The 23,964-nt window shown below is 51.3% G+C and overlaps 2 protein-coding genes across 6 annotated transcripts in view; one reads left to right on the forward strand and one right to left on the reverse strand.

Annotated features, from left to right (window-relative positions):
* CRAMP1 (cramped chromatin regulator homolog 1) overlaps positions 1 to 19,325 on the reverse strand; it is a 64,792-nt gene extending 45,467 nt beyond the window's left edge. Inside the window, exons 1-4 of one of the 2 annotated variants that reach the window (XM_044747249.2) lie at positions 19,016 to 19,325; positions 16,526 to 16,872; positions 6,069 to 6,262; positions 793 to 946 (exon numbers count right to left, since the gene is read on the reverse strand). In XM_044747249.2, the coding sequence (XP_044603184.1) occupies positions 793 to 946; positions 6,069 to 6,262; positions 16,526 to 16,871 (694 nt within the window). In that variant the 5' untranslated portion in view covers position 16,872; positions 19,016 to 19,325. Of the gene's footprint in view, positions 1 to 792; positions 947 to 6,068; positions 6,263 to 16,525; positions 16,873 to 17,262; positions 17,355 to 19,015 lie in introns of those variants that run through there. The other variant, XM_044747248.2, reaches the window with a different exon arrangement.
* A 1,544-nt stretch (positions 19,326 to 20,869) lies between these two features.
* IFT140 (intraflagellar transport 140) overlaps positions 20,870 to 23,964 on the forward strand; it is a 90,175-nt gene continuing 87,080 nt past the window's right edge. For 3 of the 4 annotated variants that reach the window (XM_070485257.1, XM_070485259.1, XM_014848925.3), the window contains exon 1: positions 20,870 to 21,007. The gene's annotated coding sequence lies outside the window, so the exon portion shown is untranslated. Of the gene's footprint in view, positions 21,008 to 21,361; positions 21,490 to 23,964 lie in introns of those variants that run through there. The other variant, XM_070485258.1, reaches the window with a different exon arrangement.

Here is a 23,964-nt window from a genome sequence, read left to right on the forward strand (position 1 = left end):
GAGGGAGGAGGGCCCACGTGGAGGGCTCACGGCAAAGGTTCAGAGCGGGAGTGACGCAACCACAGCGGTGAGTTATCCTGGACCAGAATCGGTATTATTTGAAGAGAAATGTCAGAAGTGAGTGAAGCCAATAGAAGCAAATGTCTGGAATGACCAATCTGTGCATGAAGCTGTAGAAATGAAGAGCAAGACTGAGCAGAAGGACACAGAAGACTGACTCTCTGACATGTGGAGACAGGAGGTGCCAATGTCTCGTCTCCCCTGAGGACAGAGGTGTTGATCAGAAAGGGTGTTCTGGGCGGCAAGTCAGAACCACACCTGGCGACGACCCAGACACACGCATTAAAGACAAGACGACACAAATCTGGATTCAAGTCAGACAACAGAGCCAGGGGAAAGCTAGCCCTCCAGCCCCAGTCGACGCACGCCAGGCCTGCCCAACTCTCACCCCAACGAGCGCTGACTTGGGAGAGAAGGACAAGCACTGGAGGGGTATGATTCTAGCCTGCCTGTGCCTGTGGCCCCAGCTCTCCTCATCAATTGTGGGGTCCTCCCTCCCAGTGGGGGACACAGGCCCAGAGTGAGCCAGGCACCCAGATGCCACAGCAAACACGCACAACCTGACCCACAGTGTACCACCAGCCAAAGCGCCACAAGGCAAGGAAATCCTGGGACACATGGCTGGGTGGGAACAATGCCAGCGAGCTGTCCTTTGGGTTTGTGGAAACCACGCTCCCGACCAGAAGCCAACCGTGCCCAGGCCGTCCTGGAAGCGGAGCTGCGCACACTCACCGTTGTCAAAGTCAATGTACTTGGTGATCTTGTGCCACGTGCGGTAGTAGAAGTGGCGGACCTGCTCCTTGTTCTTCACCATGCTCGCAGGCTTGCCTTTCTTCTTGTACTTCAGAGCAATGTTGTTCTGAATCGCTTCAAAGTCTTTCCCGTGCTGGAAAACAAAGTCCACGGTAAAAGCACAGCCTCTGTACAACGCAGACACTTCCCAGGAAAGGGGAAAGGGGACGGGCTGCGGCTAAGCAAGTGTCCTTCACAGCTCTCATTTGTGCCTGAGCTTCAACCTCACTTCCGTAGAACCTGAGGTTTTAATTAGAATAACAATGAGAATAACAGATAAAGTAGCAACAGAAACTCAGGGAGAGACAGCATGTGGAGACCAAAGAGGGAAGGACAACCCAGAGCTTATCACTCAGACAAACGGCTTCATCTCTGGAGTTGTTTAGAGACCACGAAACCAGAGAGCTCAGTGAAGACATTCATCGGAAGACAGAAAGTGACGATGGAGGAGCTTAGAGTGTTGTGCATCCGGCATCTCAAAATAAAACAAGACATCAACTATTCAGAAGCACCCTCACTGCTTCAACAGACGAAACATTCTATATTCGAACAGGGATAGCAAATATGAACATTTAGTAAGAGAAGCACACAGAATATGCTCTGAACACATCTGTGGGCCATCCTTTCATCACCTCCACGCAAAAGCTGAGCAAGTCTCAGATTTTCAGAACAGAATTTAGGTTCCCGAGAACACAGTCAGCATGTTCCAGGTGAGTCTGGAATATCTTGTGGTGCCAGAAAGTAAGGACGCACTCGAAGCATGACAGGAATGTGTTGAAAGGACACAGGAACCAACCTGAAGAGGCTCCCAGTGGCCAAATCCAGAACAATTTGGGCAAGAAAATCGACAAAGATGTGAAGGATTATGACCCTCAGAAAAGCGTGAACATCCCCAGGTCCATACAGATAGAAACACATCAGAGAGGGAGAAGGGAGAGCTTTTCCTTGCACAGGATTTCCAATTAATAAGTGTAGAAATCCTAGGACCAGAGGATCATCACTGGGCAGAGATTACAGGAAGAGCTGTTTCAGGTAAGAAGCTGTAATGGGAGGACGGCCTGGTGGTGTAGTGGTTAAGTTTGCATGCTCCGCTTCAGCAGCCTGGGATTCATGGGTTTGGATCCTGGGCATGGGCCTACACACTGCTCATCAAGCCACACTGTGGCAGCATCCCACATACAAAACAGAAGACTGGCACTGATGTTGGCTCAGCGACAATCTTCCTCGGGTACAAAGAGAAAGATTGGCAAGAGACGTTAGCTCAGGGCCACTCCTCCTAACCAAAAAAAACAAAAAAAAGCTGCAGTGGTTGCCAAAATTAGTGTGAGAAAGAATGATGAGAGACAGGGTTTTACATAGTTTCAAAGTAAAAACAATGACTGGACAGTGGAGAGCCTGACTGATACCACCTGAACACACGGATCATGGTTCACATCCCCAGGCCTGAGACAGATCGCACCCTGTGCTCTGGACAGATGCAAGGAGGCCAGCACAACACTCCTGTGGTATTCTCGACAAAAATGCCAACTCTATATTTAATCATGAGGAAAGCTCAGATAAGCCCAAACTGAGGGGCATTCCACAAACTAACAGCCTGGGAGCCTTCAAAAGCATCAGGGTCATGAGAGATGGGGAAAAAGGGAGAAACTGAGAACCAGGCCCAGGTCAGAGGACTCAGGAGTCCTGACAACTGAATGCAGCTGGGATTCTGATTCAGAAAAGGATACCTGTGAGAATACCGGCTAGACCGGAGCCAAGCCTGCGATGGTAGATGGTGTGGTCTCCACGTTGAGCCCCTCATTCTGCTGGTCACGCTCGATGTGTGAACATCGGGGAAGCAGGGTGAAGGGCATGTGGAGTCCTCTGTACTCTTTCTGCAACTTTTTCCAAATTTAAAGTTGTTTCAAAATGAAAAGTTAAAAAATAAAAAAAACCTGAAAGAAGTAAAGCTCATTCACTGTTTAAAAAGGAAGCGACAGCAGGTGAAACATAAGAAGGCAAAGCTGTGTGGGGGCGCCTTCCTCCAGGATCCGGCTTGGGTGCCTCCCGCACGAGGCCTCCCGCAGCTCCCGTCAGACGCAGGACGGGGACAAGGGCAGACAGCCTCGAGATCTCACGACTCGCTCTGCAGCGGGTCACAGGCCAGCATGGCGGCCTGGCTCGTCAGGTTGGGAAGAGCACCTGGGGTCTGTGACTCCTGACCCCATGTCCTAAAACGCTGCTGCCTCTCAAGTCTCGTGTTTGTCACATACACTTTCTGACAGTCCGACGGTCCTTGTCATGTGCCTGTTACACTTCCCTGATTAGGTGGTCAGCCCGTTAGGGGCACTTCTTTGCACTTCTAGCACGACTAGAGTGTTCCAAACTTAGATGAGGACTTCAGCAATTACCAAGCTAGTGAAAAACAAGCACAGGATGCTGGCCGTGTGGCTGTAAGGTAGGAATCAAGAATTGTATGGCAAAAGCAAACACAGACAGATGGACAGACATAAGAAGGGAAAATGAAAAGGCTTTGTGAAGAACCGCCATTGAAATGGAGTAAGAGGATGTCAAAGATGACATTGGTCCAGGCGTCTGCCCTGCTGGCCTTCCCACCCAGGTGCTTTCTGTCATGAGGGCCACGCCCTACAGCCCTGCCTGGGTGATGGGAAGAACACTCTTGCCTCTGGGAGTGTCTGAAGCAGGAGAGAATGAGCACAGACATGTCACCCCCACTGCACAGGGTGACAGACCAAAGCCCAATGACATTGTCAGAGTCCCTACATCCAGTCAGGCTTCGGCAAGCCCCTCCCTGTCCCTCCCAGTTATGAGAGCCGCTCAATCTCCTTGTCCCTCTCTGCTGCTCTGAGCTGGGTCTATCAATTGAAGCACAGCTAAGTCAGACTTGTGTGCATCAAAAAGGCAGAGGCGACCTGGACAAACATGACAGAAGCAACACTCGGCTGGGCACAGGTCTGCGCTGAGCCCTGCCCCACAGCGTGCAATGTTCACGGTCATGCATGCCCCAGCGGAGCAGTCACACATCAGGACCCCGTCAGAGTCCACAGAGTTATGGTCAGACACACAAAATGACAGACATAAAGCATGCGCTCATACTCGCTCTCGCGCTCTCTCTCTCTCATACACACACACCAACACACTACTTGGGATACACAGTACCAACAGTGGAAAGCATTAAGTGATCAGAAAAGCCAACTATTAACTATCATTATTAATCAAGAATTTCAGAAAACCTCAAAACAGACACCTACGTGGTAGAAAAATTAACACCAGAAGGCTAGCCTAACGAGAAGGGACGAACTACTCACCTGGAGAGAGGGGGGCAGGTCACTAATGGGGGATTCCTCCCCACGACGTTTAATGGACAACCACATCTCCCATCCACTTTCCACAGCCCAGGAGCCAGAGTGCCTGCAGAGCCCACGTTCTCCCCAAGGAGGAAAGGCGACAGGAAAGCAGTAACTGTTTCAGGTACAGATCAGCAATGGTTGCTGATCCTAAGAACATTCCAGGGATCCTAAGTCTCCTCTGCCTAACAAACAGCTTAGAGAGGACATGACTAGGGGACAACCTACACAGGAACAGACCCCATGCTTCATTCGAAAACTGTCAAGGGAAGAAAGAGAACACATGTGAATGTGTTTGAATGACTGCGCCTACTGGAACAAGCCACCAGTGCACACTTCATTCTCTCCTTGGACAGCTCAGTCTAACGGCACCGACACATGGGCCTCCTCCAACCAGGACAGCAGAACCGAACCGCCAGGCCAGGGAAGGGAGGAGGCCAGACACAGGAATATTCTGAATCGGCATTGAGTTCTAGTTCCTACCTACATTTAGGTGTCTTCTTTTCTGATCTCTCTATGAAGACTTCACGGTTTCAATTCTAAAGCCTGCTTCCTTTACGAGTCTTGTTTTGCAAGCTTGGCAAAACTTTTTTATCACTCCATTACTTCACCGTTAAAAGAATAAGGCTCATTGACTGTGTAACCTTCTTTAGATACTATATCCCAAAGAAGTAGTCTAAAATACAGAATGTGCACAAAGATGTTCAGTGTAGTGTTATTTATAACAGAATCTGGAAGGAACCATACCAATCAACAATACAAAAATGGTTAAGTGGAGCAAGGATTGGCCAGAGGGTAAACACTTAGATGTTGTGGGCCACTCAGTATCTGCTGAGTTGCGCAACTCTGCCACTGTCGTCAAAACCAGCCAGAGACCATACACAAATGAACAGGCATGGCTGTGTTCCAATAAAACTTTATTTATAAAGACAGGCAGAGAGCATGCAGGCCACAGGTGTCTGCACGTGAAGTAGAATAGTGATAGGCATTAAAAAAATAGCAGAACTATAAAACACCATGAAGAACGCATTTAACATTAATTTTAAAAAAGTATGTTCACTATAATCACCAAGACTTAAAAAAACGAAACATGTAAGTGAAAATGGCTAGCAGGGAGCGTGGCCATTTCTTTGGGCTTCGGGATCGGGGGCAGCTCCTCTCTATTTTTAGGACTTGTCTAGGTCAGCTGCGACGGCTCTCAGGGTTGAGCTGGCTGCCTGACTGATGTGGCAAGTGTCCCCTTGCCCCTCCCCCCCAGGGAACATCCTCCAGAACGGGCCCACTTAGCTGCAAGGAGAGGCCAGGGAGAAGGGTAGCACTCTTCAGTCAAGAATATGTTTGAGGGGCCAGCCCTGTGGCCGAGTGGTTGGGTTCGCGTGCTCTGCTTTGGTGGCCCAGGGTTTTGCCGTTTCAAGTCCTGGGCGCGGACCTGGCACCGCTCATCGGGCTGTGCTGAGGTGGCATACCACAACTAGAAGGACCCACGACCAAAATATATACAACTATGTCCTGGGGGGCTTTGGGGAGAAGAAGGAAAAATAAAAATCTTTTAAAAAGAAAAAAGTATACGTTTCAGAGACAATGCGCAAAATCTTAGAAAAGACGAGAAGCATACCAAGAGGCTTCCTAACAGCCACCTCACTAGTAAGAGCCTTTCAGGTCACAATGAGGCGACAGAGAGCCAAGGTCAGAGGGCGAGGCCTGGCTCTGGGGACCCAAACCTGCCACAGCCACTGAGGGGCTCCCCACTGGAGCTGCTGGTCTAGACCTAGGAGCTGCGTGGTGAGAAAGGCAAAGGGAAGCTGAAAGAGCCACACAACACGGGAGGAGGCCAGGGGCTCAGGCGCCTGTTCTGGCTCCATGACTCACCTCGTACAGCCCCTCGAAGAAAGTATTCTTGTCCTCGGTGCTCCACGACTCCCACTGCCGCCGCACCTTCTTGCCCTCTTCCTTCTCAGCGCCTGAAGACCCTAAGTTCCGGGAGGAGGAGCGAGAGCCCCCTGCAGGGGTGGCGGGGGCAACTCCAGAGCCATTTCCAGACGACGATCCACCCCCGTCAGCTCCTTGGAGAGAGAGAATTATACAGTGATCTGTTCCAGAAAGCTAGAGAGGCACGGGAAAGCCCCAGCACCCCAAGGGGCCCCTCCACGCTGCTAAACCGCTGATGCCATAGCGGGACAGCACCTGGGACCAACCGTGCCCAGTGGGGCTGCCCAGGAACGACATCATCCTGGCCTGACCTTCTGACTCTTTCAAACGTTTTCACAGCGAGGAAAAGGAGAAAGAGCATTGACATGGAGGCCCTGACAGAGCAAGTGATAATGTCCACATAGGAGGCCAGAGCTCTCTTCCCCTCTGTGAACAGACACCGTCCATCACAATTCAAAGCATCTCTCTTCTTCAAACAAAGTTTTGGCTGAAATAATCCTATCTTTTCAAATAAACTGAAATTCAAACCCAAAAAAACATTCAGACGTGTGTAAGACAATATCTTCTTTTAGATATAATCAATGCTTCAGAATATGAATCATTTGATATTTGATGCCCAAGAATCTTTAAAAAGATTAAAACTTTTTCTTGACCAATTTCCACTAACAAAACCTGGTGTTCTGAGAGGGGCCCGACAACCTCACAAATGCCACTGAAGCATCAGTTCCTGATCTCACGGTGAGGCCCCAGAAGCCCCGGCAAAGGGGAAGCACGAGGAAGTGCAGCCGGGTCAGGCTGAGCTTCGGGCAGGAGAGCGGAGGCCATAAATGAGAAGTAAAGGTCACAAATAAAAACCTTTATGGCCTAACCCAAGCCTCCACCCATTCAGCTCCCTCCTCTCAGAGAAACGGACTCCCAGCACGTCCCTGCCGTAACTAGCACTCTCTTCTCGGAAGCGCAGGACCATCAAGTGATGAGAAATCTTCAAACTCTGAACAATGAGGGTTAAAATAAGATCATACAAATAAAACTGCTTTAAAGAAAAAAAGCCAAATACATGCAGATTATTGATAGGACGCTTTCCTCATGAGATAATCATCGAGATCCACATCCACTTCCTGGTCAACCGGTGGGGGCCTCCCTGGGCATCCACGTGCAGACTGGGGCTCGGGGCCACGTTTCCCTCAGCCCCTCAATGGAGTCCGCCTCCAAAGAGGGGAGGGAAGATGAGGAGTTTCACAGAAAATCACAAGAAATAAAAGAAATGGAACAGTGAGAGTCCATTAACCCATATTTGCTTGCAAAGACTATCCTTAGAAAAAACACAAGACACTGGTGCAGGGGCTGCCTGGGGACAGGGAAAGGCAGAGTCACTCTCTTGTTACACCTTGCTGTACCTTTCAATCTGTATGCCATGGATCTGTGTTATTACGCCAAAATAAGGAGTACCTGAAAACAGCTAATCTCATCAGTCAGCTATCAGAAACAGAATGTGTTCTCACACGTGCAGAAGAAATTACTCAGCTCCTGGAAGGGGTTTGACTCTCTCGTGTAGAAAAGTATATTAGGTTAGCAACAGGCTAACTTCATAAGGAAACACGCTCAGGTATCATAAATAATTGCTGGTCAGAGCTCTACTGTCCAATTTGACAGCCACTAACCACACGAGGCTATTTAATTTAAATACTGATTAATTTAAGTAAAACAAAAAAACCAATTCCTCAGTCACACCAGCCACATTTCTAGTAGTCAACGTCCACATGTGGCTGGTGACTACTGTGCTGGACAGCACAGAACATTCCCATCACACAGAAAGTGCCACCGGCCGCTGCTGTATCTGAATGTTCAACATTCACAGTCCTAAATACACGGTCACAGAAGCAATCGCAAAATGTTTCACGTCCCTGCCTACTTTCCAGCTGCTCCCTTCCCATCCCACAGACACAACAGAAATGTAACTCGGGTATCTCTGTGCTACAGAACGGGCTAAGGATGGACTCAACACATGGTCTGACTCTGTCCATACCTGACCAAACCAAACCCAAAACGTGACCTCATTCATGAACCTAGCACTTCCCAAGACGTTGTTCAACAGGTGTGGCAACTTCAGAGCACATTTCCAGGGATAATCAGTTTCATTCTATTTCTAGCAGGTCAGAGATACTTTCGTTGCGAACTGAAGACCAGGCTACAAGTGCCATTTAAAAACACCACTCTTGGGGTCAGCCCTGTGACACAGCGGTTAAGTTCACACGTTCCATTTCTCAGCAGCCCCGGGTTCACCGGTTCGGATCCCAGGTGCGGACATGGCACCACTTGGCAAAAGCCATGCTGTGGTAGGTGTCTCATGTATTTAGAGGAAGATGGCCATGGATGTTAGCTCAGGGCCAGTCTTCCTCAGCAAAAAGAGGAAGATTGGAAGTAGTTAGCACAGAGCTAATCTTCCTCAAAAAAAAAAAAAAAACAAGAAACACATAAAACACCACTCTTAAATACAAGAAGTTCTGGTTGATTTGGAGCCCGCAGGTCCTCGCAGGTCCTCACACGTAGTCACATGAGGAAGGGCCGCCTGTCCACCTCTGCACCACCCACAACAAAGGATCTGAGAGTCATTTGCAACTTCTGACAATACACTCACTAAACTCTTTTTTCCAACACAATGGCAACTTGCTAATGAGCCCTACAATCACAACTCAGATTTCCCTTTGTCAGCCCCCCAAAGTAACAGGCATACATTTTTTAAAATTCTATACTGCAGATGTCTTGCTGGTTTTCGTGAGATTTCACTGGATCACAGCACTGGTCGTGACCCAAAACAAAGAGAACGAACAGAATGGAAAGGAAAACAGAATGGAAGTGTTTCTGACCTGGAAGCAACCTCAGGGGCAAGCTCAGGATAAACCAAACCAGTGGATGCGAAAGAAGGTAGAACAGTGAAAGCGGCTCTGCCGAGTGCGCGAGGCAGCAGACCACCCCTCACAGCAGGAAGCCCCTCTCCCCGGCCAGAGGTCAGCTGCAGAGACGCCTGGCTGTCCTTCTGATGGTTTAAAAATGATACATCCTCAGTAGAGAAAAATAAAGCAATATGAATGTTCCAAAAGACAACAAATCACTTCCAAGTAACCATTTCTAACATCTGGCACCCAGCATTCCAGACCTTAAATGCTTGTAAAGAGTAAAGTAGAACCACAAAACTTCAGGGTGGAAAGAGAACATGGTATCTGGTCCATCCCCAAATTCGGCTGAGAAAAGGGCTTCACGGCTTCACCTCAGGTTCACTCAATGACTCCAGCTCAAGAACAAGAAGCGGCACCAAAGACACTCTGGGACACCTGGGCGAGGCTGCTGTGAGCGCAGAAAAATTGAGATGAAAACAGTGATGAGTGAAGGCAGAAGAGGAGCAAGCAAGGAACACCGAAGTAGAAAGGCAGGAGGTGGAAAGAGAAGCCAATTTTGAACAAGATCGGGTGGGAGTGGGTGCGAGAAGCCCAGCAAAACCAGAGGGCCGAAGTCGACGCTCCATCTGCGACTGTATTTCTGAGGCCACAAAGAGGGTTACCAGGAGTTTGTGTGATGAGAAGTCGGTATCCAAGAAACCTGAAGGGAAAGGATGAACAAGAATAGGATCCCAACAGTGAGCTCTTTGAAAGGAAGAACAGTGTCTTACTTTTCCGTGCCCAAGGCTGGCACCAGGCCTCACGCACAGCAGATGCTCAATGGGAGCTCGGGAACCAATGGAGCACAGATAAGCGGCCTCTGCGGTGCTCGCTCTGCCCCTGCCCACCCAGGCTGCTGGGACCCTGTGCCTCCAAAATGGAGCCCACTCTTCCCTCTCAACCCCCTCAGGGCCACAATCCTCCAGCTGCCCACTGCCACCTGGCTTCTCCCCTTTCCCATTTCTGCTGCCATTTTCCCAGGCCACTTCCGGGTGACATAATCTTAACAGCCTCCTTTCTGGTCTTCCAAACCACCAACCCCAGCCACAGCCCACGTTCCAGTGCACGTGAGGGACACAGCTGTGTAGCTTCGATCTGCCTTCCCATGACGCTCGTCCACTCCAGCTCCAGACAAGCCAAGCTGCCTGCCTCCCTCCTCTTCACACTCCCCTCCCACCGTACACGCCCCCTCACACCACTTGAAGAGGAGGAAATTATCTTGGTCTTCCAACTGGGGAAGCTGAGGCACAGGTGGAGTAGCTTGCCTGCCACCCCACACAGGTGATTGTGCCCAAGGGCCTGGCAGCAATCTAAAAACACCAAAGCCCCAAGGTCACCAGGCAACAGGAACCAAGCCAGAGCCCAAGCCTCTCATTGCAAACCTGGGCATCCTCCTCTCGGGCCACACGACATCACAGTGGCTGCTGCCCATGTCGTGGCTGCTTCTGTATTCATGTAGAGAACTCCAAGAGTCAAAGGGTTTCAGGGAAGAGGAAACTGGACCTCGACAGCCCTCCCTCAGCCTGGGACAGATAAGAAATCGAGAGGTTTGACGATCTGCTCAAGACCACATGGCTCGTAAGTGGTGGAGTCAGGGCTCTGGAGGACACCTGCCTCGAAAAACAAAACCACGTGACTTAGCTTAGGGAAGACAGAGAAGAGCTAATGAGCCTGCCACGTCACATACCAGCTTGGTCCTGGAGTCTCCTCTGGGGTTCCTTCCAAGGCTTAGGAACATCAAAATCTCAAGAGTGACAGAAGACCACCCAGACGCAAGGTGTTCCATAACATGCCGGGATGAGACGACACGCGAGCCGCGCCCGCCCCTCATCCATTCTCAGTTAGAGAGACAGTTCAAGTCCAGCTAATCCAAGTGGGTCCCCAGGCACACGTGCCTCCAAGCCTGGCAGAGGACGCTTCTTCGTCACCTGCAGCCATGGCAGGAGAGGGCAGGGACCTTTCAGAGGCCGAGGATGGCACACACTGCTCCGTTCCAACACATCCACGTCAGGTCACAATATGCACGGCTGAGACAGGAGGCAAAATGCCAAGGTCTCCCGTAGGGTGCGTCTGTAACACACGCCGCCCACATCAGACGCTCGAGTAGCCAGGTTTGCTTTTAGAGTCCAGACGTGACTGAGGGGACACCCTCTCTACAAAGGCCACACAGAAGACATCAAGCAAGCCAATCTCCAGTAAATGTCACCTCAACGGATGAATCTAAACACCTCTCTCTGGGCTGCCCCTGTCGTCGGTCACACATGCTGCTGCCCCACTCATCTTCGGAAAGCTGCTCGAATCCTCATGGCAGGTGTTTGAGGAGGGTCCCTCCCAACCACTCGTCCTTCCGTCAGTCTCTGAAGAGCCTATCCAGACACTCCAGCCATGCTGTGAGAGCCCCATCCAGGGTCCTCGGCCTCCGTGACGTCCTCTCCTATGATCTTAAGATGACCTGGAACCTCGTGGTCCCGGGGCAGGACCCAGTCATCTCTGCATCCTGGGTGTCACCCATAGTGTCTCCGGTCCTTGGCAATCCAGAAGGCTCAGTGTCCTCAACACTGACCAGGGCTGGCCTCCCTAGAAGACTCTCCCTGCTCCTTCCACAACGTTTGAGAAAAACACAACTAAAACCCCATTGTTTCTATTAAAACATGTGTCCTCGTCACCAATAATGTGAAGATTTTCTAATGGTTTTCTGTGGGTAATTCTTGATACCCCATCCAAACCACAAACACCTGGGAATGTCTTCCAGTTTTGGCACTTCTCACACTGTTCTTCAGGGCTAAGAACACTGCAGTTACTTAACGTGATAAAACGCTTCTGCGCACCACCATCCATGACAAAGCTAAATTTTACATTTGTGACTCTGCTATCAGAAATCTTTCCTGTTAGCTTTATATCTTCATATAATCCAAAACAAGACACAATGTAACACATGGAATGAAAATCCTAAAGTATACTTGGTTGGCAAAAGACAATTCCAGAAAGACAGACACTACAGAAACGCTATTAGTTTTGACATTAAAAGTCAATGAGGTAATTTGAAAAACAGCTCAGCCTTCAAACTGATATTCAAATATTACCTTGTCTACTCATCTATACTATCTACCCAAATGCAATTTGTACAATCCTCAAGTTAATGTACCAAGGACCTGCGGTTTACAGACATTTTCCTCTCCGTCCTGCACAGCTCCTTTGTGACCTGTCTTTGAAGTGGGCTGGGCCACAGGTCTCCTGACCTACCATGCACAGGGGGTCTGTGTCACACAACGGGCCCATGTGTCCAGGTTATTGTGTCTTCTGCCATATGCATCACACGGGGTGTGTCGCTGTGCGCCCGCCAGAGTCACGGAACATCCTGTCCCCCTCCTCCTCTTCTTCCAATGAAGCCAAAGGGCTCCTGGAAAAGCTTGGCATCCCGCCCAGGAGGCCACGGTAGGCTCCAAGTAGTGGTCGTTGCCCTGGACTTTATTAAATATCATTTACTGAGATCAGACTGTGCAGAAGAACCACAGTGCTCCGGCCTCAGTGGCCTTGTGAACATCTGGTGTGTCCCCCTCCCCCGAGAGTATGAAAGGTAGGGACTTCATAGCATTCGTGGCCATGCTCAACCAGCTACCAAGGGACTGATCCAAGTGCCTGAGGAAGGGAGAACGACAGCGCCCACAGAGCAGGTGGAGCCATGCCAGGCGCTACACAGTTCCGTACCCGGGTGGAGGAGCACACACTCCGGCCACTTGCTGCCCGGTGCTCACCGAGAGGCAAGCGCTGAGCAGAGCCCACCAGATATAGAATTATCCTGAGTTCAGGCTATCTACCTTCCAGGGTGCTCTCTTGAGAACACACAGGACCCAAGTCCATTCCACACATCCCTAAATGTTAAGGTAAGCACAGCTTCAGACAGTTTCTCATCCAATCCATTTTGAGTAAAGAACCTAAAGTTCCAGCATGTCGAGTGACTTTCTCTTTGCCCCACAGCTGAACCCGCCACTCAGCGGCTCTGGGGGGAGAAGCCAGGTCTCCCGACTGTGCTAGTTCAACCTTCTTTCCAATATGGTTCCAGTGCCCCAGAGGTTCACCACATCAGGGTGAGGTATTTCATAAGATGTCTCTTGTAAAAACATCTAGAAGCTACAGGCAGCCCACAGATTATGCAAAATATAAATAAGTTCTGCACGGTGATTTACTGATTCCTAAGCACAAGCACAGAAAAGCCAGGCGACACAGCCCAGTTGTGGAGACAGCCCATTTTTTGATTAACTCCCCCCATTTCAGATGGATGAAAGTTGGGGGGGAGGGGCCTTGATGGAAACAGGAGGTGTGACTGCCGCCACCTCGGGCATCCCCTCGGCCCAACCACCCTGACAGGGCAGCAGCATGGGGGCATTCCTGGGGCCTCTACCCTCCTACCCGCAACGGGGCCTCCCCCTGCCCGTCCCCCTGTTCAGATTTAGCCTATGGCTCCCCAACCTCGCAGCCAGGCATGACTTCCCTAAGAGAGGCACTGGAAGCCATTAACCACAGAGGGCAGGGCTCTGCTGTGTTACTGACCACGGTGAGGCAGGCACTGGCATTATCCCCGTTCACAGACAGAGAAATTGAGATGCACTAGTTTGCCCAGAATCACCCAGATCACAAACTGGCCAAACGGGAAAGCGCATCGGGGGCTCTGTGTCCTGGCACGTGTTCTCAGATACGCATTCTGGGTTTCAGTCTCAAATGTGTCCTCGGGTCACCTGGGTGACATGGGGAGCTGGAGGAACACTTGTTTTGGCATCAAGCACATCCACTGGTTTCTGGCCTGCAGCTTACCTTCTCTTTAGGTCGAGCACATTATTTAAACAACAAACTTCAATTGCTGCAGCCATTTAAAAACAAAATAACAGAGATACAAGATGCCTGGCACATGGGCACTAAATCTTAGCTACCTTCTCCTTATCAATTCAAGAAGAATTTAGTTCAGAATTGTACTAGAAAAAAAGTCACTTCTCACTGAAGCTGACAAAAGAGTCTATTCTTATAAAGAAAGAAAACAGTTGTGTGGAGAGAAGCAAAACAAGGAGGACTTCCTTTTCTCCACAAGTCTCCTCCAAATTCACTGCCAGGTTCTCACGCCCCTGAAGACTGAAACTGCCAGAGCGGTAAGTGATCGACCAAAGGAACCTCCAGCGACAGGTTGTGATTATTCCTTCAGCGTCACAGAAATCATGTTTCCTGAAGCAAAAAACCAAAAGATGCCAGCACTGTTCATTTCCTTACTGATCCGCGCTCACCACCCCAGATAAAGATTTCCAGTCTGTAAGACAAATGCCCCTCTAAGAATTAGTTATGAAGGTGAGCAGGCAGTTGTCACAATGTGACCTTCTTTGCTGGTTGCTGGGAGCAGAGGTCGCCCTAAGGCATGAGGAGGGGGTGTCCTGGGCATGGGTGGGCCAGTGCATCCAAAGGATCCAGGGAGCCCATGCGCAGAGCACGGCCAAGAGGAGGCCTCACCAAGACGCTCACGGCCCTACGCTGGCCAAGAAGTTCTGTGAAGCAGGTGAGACATGCTTTCTACCCCTCTCCTAAAAGCCACCATTACGGTTTAGCTTAACTATCTAGTTAGAGAGATCTCTGCCTGCTAATACAGGAAAATGCCTAAGTCCTAAAAAGCACAAATTCTAACAAATGTCCATTTTACTAACGGAAAGTTGATCGCTGCTCCAAGCCACACACTGGCACAGGAACCAGGAACAGCAGCGCCAGTGATCTGATGCGAGGCCACTCCCGGAAACCTTTGCCACGGAGCAAGCCACGCAGCCACGGAAGCAAAGGAAACTTCCCCTCGTCGCCTGACTGCCAAAAGTCCAACCCAACACTCAAGTTAATTTTAGCATCACTTCACCTTACATACAGGTGGCCGTTTACAGGTGACAGAGTGCATGCATGCCAGCACCTGTCTCATCTTTGCAGCCACAGTTCCAGAGTAGAGCAGTCCTGCTGTTCCTAGTTCCACAGGTGAACATGCCTCTCTGACGGAAAAGCAGATTCAAAAGATCAAGCAAGCCAACTGACATCAGAGGCCCAGAGTGATGAGGCTGTGAACTCTGACTGGACTCCAGATCCAGGGATTCTGAAGCCACAAATGAACCCTCGAAGGCATTCCAGGAGCTTACAGGTGATAAGTGAGTCACATATGTAAATAGGAATGAAAAACTATTTTTTACAAAACAAATGAAGCCAGTAAAACAAATTAATGTTTTCCTAATCGATCAGCAACAATCACATCCAAAATAAATTTATATGAGGCAAGTTTTAGTTTCTGAAATATACTAAATTACCTTATACTTACATTTTTAAGTAAGTATACTTACATGAAAAGTCTTTACTAAAAAATGAGTAAGGCCAAGACTTCAGAGGCCAGACATCCTCAGTTGAGAACGAGGCACAAGAAGCAAGTTTAACGGTACACATTTGGCACAGATCTCCAAAATGGATTCTCCATTAGCTTCTGAAACATTTCCTTTTTAAAACTACCAGGATCATCTAATAAACTTAGATGACCATTTCCCAAGGAACTAAGTGAAAGTTTTTTTCATGTGAAACTCACTGGAAATTGATGTTCTGTTTGCTATCTACAAAACTGCTACAAAGTTGGCCTAAAACAAAAAGGATGTAAGAGCAACTCACTGTACAATTAAGAAAAAGCAGAATGCTGAAACATAAACAGATAAACTCAGGCAACAATGGCCACCGGCAATCAGGAACAAAACTGACATGTGGTTTTATTATTGTGGCAGGGACCCTCGCGGAGCCGGAATCTTCTCAGTCACCTCAGGATACCAGGACAAACACTGCAGGTGGTTGCTCATTTATATCAGGCCACAGATGTTCTCACTACCTGCTACCCCAGGGGAGAGCCTTTCCATGGCACCCAAGGAAACCTTGGTTGAAACTCACAGGGCCACATCTTGATGCCCTTCACACTTGGGAGCCTAGAAGACTTGAAGGAGAGGGCAAGGAGCCCAAGTCAGAGCCTGCGATCATTCATTCTCGGCTTCTTATCAAGCTTCCCCCCAATGGGTTCCGAAAGCCCATTCCTTTGTTGTGTTTCCACCACCTGATGTCGGGGAGAGAGATACAGCAGGTGTTTACTCTCTCCATCTCTAAACTATTGTCTGCTGTCTAGAAGAGCCTACCATATAAATCATCGACGATCCTTGGGAGGAAAAAGCCAGCCTTCAAGAATCTATTGTACTTGCCCAAGGAAAGGAAACTTACTGCCTCTTAACATAGTTTAAATATAGAAATAGACTACCTCTTTAGAGGAGAAAAGGGGCACGACCCCTCCAAAGTGGCCCCCACAGTGAGTACTGGACAAATGCGAGAGGGGGAGCTGGGGGCGAGGCGGGCAGGGCAGGGTCCCTCTCCACCCCCGGGGGAGCACAGGGGCACACCCTGGACGGGGCTGGGGTCCCGTACCTTTGCCGCGGGGTCCCGAGCTGCCGGCGCTGCTGCTCCCCCCGGCGCAGGACGAGTCCTTCCTGAGCCTCTTGCTCTGCGGCCTCACGCTGGACCTGAGGAAGTGGTGCTGGTCCTGGGGGCAGGCGGGCGGCGGGGACGGGGCCTGCGGGCCGCCCGAGGGGGCCGGGGGCCCGTCGCCGCCGTCCCGGGGGGTCTTGCCGTCCCTCTTTGTGCCGCCGCTCTCCTCGGCCGCGTCCCCGCCGCCGGCGCCCTCTCCTTCCAGCGCGTCCTCATCGGCCGACCTCTTGCCCAGCCTCTTGAGCCCTTCCTCCCCGCTGCCGCCGTCTCCCAACTTCACTGTCATCCTGGCGGGGAGGGGGGCGAGGGGACCCTCGTGAGGCCCGCGGCCCGGCAGCCTGCCGGAGAAGTTTAGCCGCCCCGATTCCCTCTCAACATGGCCGCCGTTGTTTGTTCCAGATCCCCTCCCGGCGGCCCGCCCGCCCGCCCGCCCGAGCCCCAGCCCGACCGGGGCCCGAGCCCGCCGCCCCGCCCGACCCCGGCCCGGACCCCCGCGCGCCCGCCCGCTGCCCAGGAAACGGCGGCCCGGGCGGCGCGGAGGCGGCGGGGCCGCAGCTCGGCGGCCGCGCCCGGACGGCCCTGCCCGCGCGGCGCCCCAGCCCGGCGGGGTCGGCTAGGGGGCCGGGGCCGGGCCCCCGGGGCGCTGGGGTCCCAGGGGCCGGGCCCCGAGCACCTACCCGGCGGGCCCGCGGCTCATGGCCTGCGCGGCGGGCAGGCTGCGCGCCGGCCTCGCTCCTCGCGCTGCCTGGGCCGGCCGGGCCTCGACGCCCGCGCCCCCCGACCCCACCCCTTCCCGCCCCCCAAAACGCGCGGGGCTCCGGGCCCGCGCACCTGCCCCGCACGCTGGCCCCCAAAGTTGGCCCCGGAGTCGGGGCGACCGGCCCAGATCGACACTGGCAGGGGAGAGGCGCGGGCTCGCCTGCGTGCACAGGGAACTCCATGGTGGCCCGCGGCTGCCTGTCCGCCTGCTTATTTTAAAACACACATAAAGAATAATAAGCTCGGGGTTTCTGGGAATCTTGCTGCCCAGGGTGGGAGATGTGTGAGGCTGCCGGGATTTACGAATTAAAAAAAAAATGCTTTTGCAACAAAGGAGCCTGTTGCATAGAACAGCTCACAGCCACCCGTGAAAGTGACAGCACAGTAATGCCCAGGTCCAAATGCAAGAATGAAGAGAACTGTATTAAAATTCTTGGTAACCATTCACAAAATTCTTGCATTAACTTTGTTACCCACTGCTGTGTGAAATGTCAACAACAACAACAAAATGTGATGACTCTCAAAATGTTTGCAGCCCAGAAAACAGATCCACTCAAAAATAAACTAAGCGAATCAGGTATATATAAACAATATAATTCCAGAAATGGTCAATAACGTGTACATGAGATGAAACAAGAAAGAGAAACGTTAGATTCCTCAACAGGTGTTGATACCGTGCCCAAACTGTGTTTGACACGCTCATCACAACTGCTGAAGACCGGAATGTTTCCATCTAAAAGGAAAACCAGAGCAAGGCATTGAGGCTAACAATGAAATACAGTAACATGGGCAAGGACCTCTCACGAAAAGGTTTGGAAATGAGTACAAATCATAGTAATACCTACTACTGCTCTGGTGTAATGTGTCACAGAATCATCTGTAACAGTTTTCATCTGTTGGAACTGATCTTATAAATCATTTAAATTCGTGCTAGTTAAATGAAAAAAAAAAGGTCCTGCCAAAGAATAGAACTATACAAGCCAAATATCCAAACTTAAAAGACTTCATTGCACAGGGCTTCTCACTACTCATTTCTCAACCTATCCATTTCTACTTAAGAAACCCAAAAACATCCCAAAGGGCTTTTTTCTGGGTTATAATCTGGAGAACCCTACTTCCCAGGGGTCTATCACTGCAAAGCTATCCACAGTCAACCCAGGACCCAGGCAAAGCATACATCAGCCACAGCAGATTAAACCTGCCCTTTTGCCAGGTTGAATATAGGAAGACACTGAACTGAGCACAGAAGGACCCAGCTTTTTCAGAATTAAAAGGGTATTGACACATTTCAGAGTTTTCTCCTAAGAGAAAAGGAAAACACAGGGATGCAATTCTTTTACTGAAAACCTCCAACGTTACTTCCTGACCGTCCACTGAGACGGAATCGCCTCAAACTCAATCCTGGCTGGACACGGTTTGTCACGTTTCGGGAAGAGAAAAGCAAAACCCTCCCTCCTGGGCTGATTTTTGGCTGCACACAAAGAGCGCTGTCAACGCAACACTTCTCGGTCCCGTCTCCCCCGAGCCGCCCCGACGAAGCACCGCAGGCGTAAACACCGCCGCGAGGGCGCAGGCCGCTTCTCCCACAGCCTGGCTCCGGCTGCGAGCCGGACCTCGCCGTGACAGCCGATCCCGGCGGCCCACCCCTCCCGAGCCCCAGCCTCCGGTCACCTTTTTCATCAACGCCTCGCTGCAGCCTGGCTTCCCGGGCCCCTCGGAGGCCTCCCGGGCGCCCGCAGAACCGGCCGGGCCGGACAGTCCCAGCCCCCGAGCGCCGGCTGCAGAGAGGCCGCGACGCCGGTGTGGTCCTCCCGCTTCGGAAGCGTTTGCCGAGCGGCGTTCGCCCCGGCACGTCCCCTCCGTGGCCGCCGTACGACTGACGAGGCTGCCGGCGCCGGTACTGCCGCCGCTCAGCCTCCCGGAGGCCCGGTCCGCCGCGTTCAGCAGCAGTTCCGGCTACGGCGGCCGGCGGAGAAGGCGGGGACGACGCGCGGGGCGGGGCCGGGGCGGCGGGCGCGCGGGCCGGGGCGGGGCGACGTGCGCGGGGACGAGCACGCTCTAGGTTTCCAGCGGGCGCGCCCCCCTACGGGCGCTCCTATTGGCCAGCAGCGGGCGCGCTCGCTTGCACGCACGGACGCGGGGCGGGGACGAGGGGCGGGCCTGCTATGCAGGTCATGTTGTGACGCCGGCCTCGCGGCCGTGAGGGCCTGTGCGTCTCTGCGGATTGGCGGATCGACAGCCAATAGAATCAGCGCCCGGGCTGTGATTGGCCGGGGTCGTGTTGACGGATGCGTGAGAAGAAAACGCCGCCTCAGTTCCGAGTCTTGAATCGGCGCGAAGCGGGTTTTTACCGAGAAAGTGTAAAAGTGCAACTGAGGCAGATAAACACACCCTTTATTGGATTGAGCGTGTGCTTTTGAAGTTCTTTAGCGTAGCACATGATACTAGGCACTTAGGTCATTTTTCTTCGTTCTGGCGATAAAAGAGTGTTTTTAAAATTCTAGTATTTATGGCGGGGGTGTTTAAGTGTACAAACTTGTAAGGAGTAGTAAATAAGCCATAGAGATCCAACGCACAGTATAATGAGTATAGACAATAATAGTGTACTGTAATTATGTAATGCGATAAATATCGCCTCATAGGCAATATTACATTAATGTATCAAAATCCAACGCTGTATAACCTTAATGTTACATATTCAATTTATTCTATTAAAAACATTCGTGTTTATGAAAATTGGGTTTTTAAAAATAGAATCGTCTTTGTACATCTGTGATCCCGTCCGATCCAGTAGCATCTACATTTTCCTCTTTTATTTTCTCATTTGTTTAACTGTGGACCTTTTTGTTGATTTTTGCTATAGTAACAATTTTTTTTTTTTATGACATGACATTGGTTTGTTTTTCAAAGTTAGTTTAACAACAGCTGACGTTAGGCCAGGCAGAGGGCACGCTGTAATGCCTTTGGGAATGCAGTCTGCCGCCACGAACCAGGTTGGTTTCCAGCCTGCATCGCTGGCTACCATTTTCTCGCCGAAGGCGTCCATATGGTCCCTCAAGCATTGCACGCATGTCGTAAGTTACCTAATAACTTCAAGGAACTATGTCGAACCAATTGGCTTTTCTTCAAAATACTCTTGAACAACACCCTCCTCCTAGAGACCAGACAGAGCGGAGCCCAGCACACGGTGGGGTCCAGAAGACCCAGCAATACGAGTTACCAGAGAGGAGGGAATCTTAAAGAAGATGGCGTTCCGTTTCTCCCCCCCAGTCTCTCTGCTGCCTCCTCCACCTCCCGATTGACCTACGTGGTTGGAAAGATGTAACTACAGGACCGAGTCCCAGCAGGCTTTGCATCCCCTTCACATCTGGAAGAATTTCACCAGCTTCTTTTCTCTGCCTTGGCCTCTCGTGCCCCTTTCCGAACTAGCGTTGTAGATGCTAGACTGCGGGGGCGAGTGGGAGAAACTGCCCCGGCGGGGACCCGCGGGGAGAATCCTGCACTCGGCGCCGCACGAACATCCCCGATCGTCTTCGGCTCTTTCCGGCCTCTCGGGGCGCTTCGGGCGGCCTCGGCGTCCGCGTCGCTCACCTTCGGCTGTTTCCGCGTTCCGCTCGCAGCCGTTGTCCCGGCAACGCGCGACTGCGCTGCGACCCGACCCAGGTGAGTGCGGTCAGGGGGCGAGGGCCGCCGGGGGTCGGGAGCGCCCAGAGGACCCGCGGTGGGTGTCGGGGGCCCAGGAGCCGGGGAGGAGGGCGACGACGAGGGGAGCCGGGGAGGGGCTCCAGGGGGCCGCAGCGGCTCCGGGGGCCTGGGGCCAGGCGGAGGGCGACGACGCTGCGGGCCGGTCCCCGTCCCGCGCCCTCCCGGGTCATTTGCGTCCGGAAATCCGCCCTGGGCCGAGCGCCCGCGGCTCCTCTCGACCCAGGTCGAGGCTGGGCGTGCTGGGCGCGGCGTGGAGCGGTCAGCGCGAGATGATGGCACTTCGGGCGCAGTCCAGGTCCCGTGGAGGACCGCGTGGCCGTGCGAGTCCCGGGACGCGGGCAGAGCTCCCGGTGACAGCGGGCCGGGGAGAGAGTGAGAAAACCGCCGTTCTGCGCTGCCGGCCCCAGGCCCCCGGGAGCCGCACCGTCCCAAACCGGCGGGTAACTTCCTTCGTGTCCGCGAGGTGCACCTATGACCCTGCACTGCCCGACGCCCGGGGGCCGTGACCTAGAGGGAGAGGCTTCGCAGGGTGGCCACTAGAGCCTGTCCCCCACGCCCCTGCTCAGCCCCTATTGCCCAGAGTCCTCTGGTTCCCTCATACAGCATCTGCAAGCAGTGATGCAACTAAAGTAGCCTTAGTACTGCGACCCTTTAATTGAATGAGCTTAACAGATTCTCTCCCAAAAGTTGGTTTGATGGAGGCCATAAAGACATTGGACGCCTGGAGGTGAGAGAAGCAAATCACTTAGAACAAATGGAGTTTTTTTGTGTGTTTTCCCCAAAGTTTATACCTTTGCCGCATGGGTCTACATTCTAGAGACCCTGAGTTTGTTTTAAGGAAAGGAAGTGCCCTTGTTTCTGACCTGATGCCATTCATTGATGTCATTAGATAATGATTTTCTTGTTAGTCTGCTGTCCGCCTTGTGTTTATTTTGGTAACTTTTCTTTTATAATTATGCAGATAATACTTATTCATTGTAGAAGAATGTTAAAATGCAGGTGAAAGGGGTGATGACCAACCATACACAGTATAAAAATGGATTTGTTCACCCTGGCCTGTAACCCACTTTTCACAACAAATCGTCAAGAACAGCTTTCCTGGCTAATAAATGTCTTCATCAGGGATTCACATATCGGAGGCCTGTTCTGTGCAAGGCACTGTTCTAGGGGATGCCTCGGGGGGTTCCCACCCTGTGGGATAAATAATCTGGTAGGGAGTGGAGGATGGTCAATCAAACACACGTTTACAGTACAGTGTAAATGCAGCCATGTGGAGAAGAACAGGGTTCTATGGGGACACTGGGCAGAGGCACAGAAAACCTAAAAGTCGAGTCTGAGAGCTCCCTGGAGGACAGGAGGCTTCCTGGGAGCCCAAAGGAGGGGTGGGGGAGAGCCTCTGGGAAAGCTCCAGGCAGGAAAAAAGAAACGTGAAGATCTGTTAATATACATGCTTATTGCGAAGTGATGTCTGAAAAGAAAATGCAAAGGAAATCAGGGCTACCTTTTTCAAGTGCTGCTTTTACTTCTGTCTCCATCATTACGACAAAATTAACGTTACTCATTTTTCAGAGGAATATTTTCACAAAGTTAACCAATTAAATATGAATATGAGTTTCCCATAGGCCAGAATTTAGACCCCTGATGGGCTGCAACACGTTAAAACTCACTTTAAAAGGTTTCCTTTGCTATATTAAATTGCCCGGGTTTTTATCTGGCGTGTTTTCATTTTCAGTGGCTTTGTTCGAAGGTTTGCATAAGGACTTTACTCAAAGAAGTTGGAGCCCTGACCTGTGGAGATGTAGTAGTGTGTGTGCAGGGGGCCCCTGGATCAGCCCCTTCCCCCGACGCTTGTCCCCCCACCCCTGAATAGGTGCTCTTCAGTTTGTGGTGGTGAGAGCACAGCCTTGAAAACCGTGCCTTTATCTAGTATTCAGGGTATATATTCATAAGGAAAAGGTAAACATTTGAAATGTGACTGTTCGTTTGTACCCGTGTACCTTCCAGCTACTCACTGCGTGGGGTTTCCTTCTTTTTTTTTTTTTTCCCTGCTTTTTCTCCCCAAGTCCCCCCAGTACATAGTTGCATATTTTTTTAGTTGTGAGTCCTTCTAGCTGTGGCATGTGAGATGCCACCTCAACATGGCCTAAAGAGCGCTGCCGTGTCTGTGCCCAGGATCCGAACCCGGGAAACTGCAGGCTGCCGAAGCAGAAGGTGCAAACTTCAGCACTCGGCCACGGGGCCGGCCCCCCGGAGTCTGCTTCCCGAGATCCAGAGTGAGCCTTTGCGGCTTCCACTGACGTAACTGTTGTATTGCTAAAAGCAAACAGCATAATCCCTTCCCTACTCTAGTGATAGAATTTTGCAAGTGTTGAATAATTCTTTTGCACAGTTTTTTTTGCTGCTGTTAATATACGTAATATAAAAATTTACCATTTTAGGGGCCACATTTTATTTATTCATTCATCCACCAATAGACATTTGGGTTGTTTCCACCTTTTGGCTACTGTGAATAATACTACTATGAATATTGGTGTGCAGATATCTGTTCAAGTCCCTGCTTTCTTTTTTTTTTTTTTGAGGAAGATTAGCCCTAAGCTAACATCTGCCGCCAATCCTCTTTTTGCTGAGGAAAATTGGCCCTGAGCTGACATCTGTGCCCATCATCCTCTACTCTATATGTGGGATGCCTGCCACAGCATGGCTTGATAAGTGCTGCGTAGGTCCATGCCCAGGATTGCAACCGGCAAATCCCGGGTCATCAAAGTGGAGTGCGTGGACTTAACTGCTCCACAACTGGTCCAGCCCCTTCAGCCCCTGCTTCAGTTCTTCTGGGTAAACACCCAGAACGGGAATCGCTGAATCATGTGGGAATTCTATGTTTAATATTTAAGGAACCACTATACTGTTTTTCACGG

Source organism: Equus asinus, chromosome 14 (assembly GCF_041296235.1).
Source record: "Equus asinus isolate D_3611 breed Donkey chromosome 14, EquAss-T2T_v2, whole genome shotgun sequence".
Classification (NCBI taxonomy): Eukaryota; Metazoa; Chordata; class Mammalia; order Perissodactyla; family Equidae; genus Equus; species Equus asinus.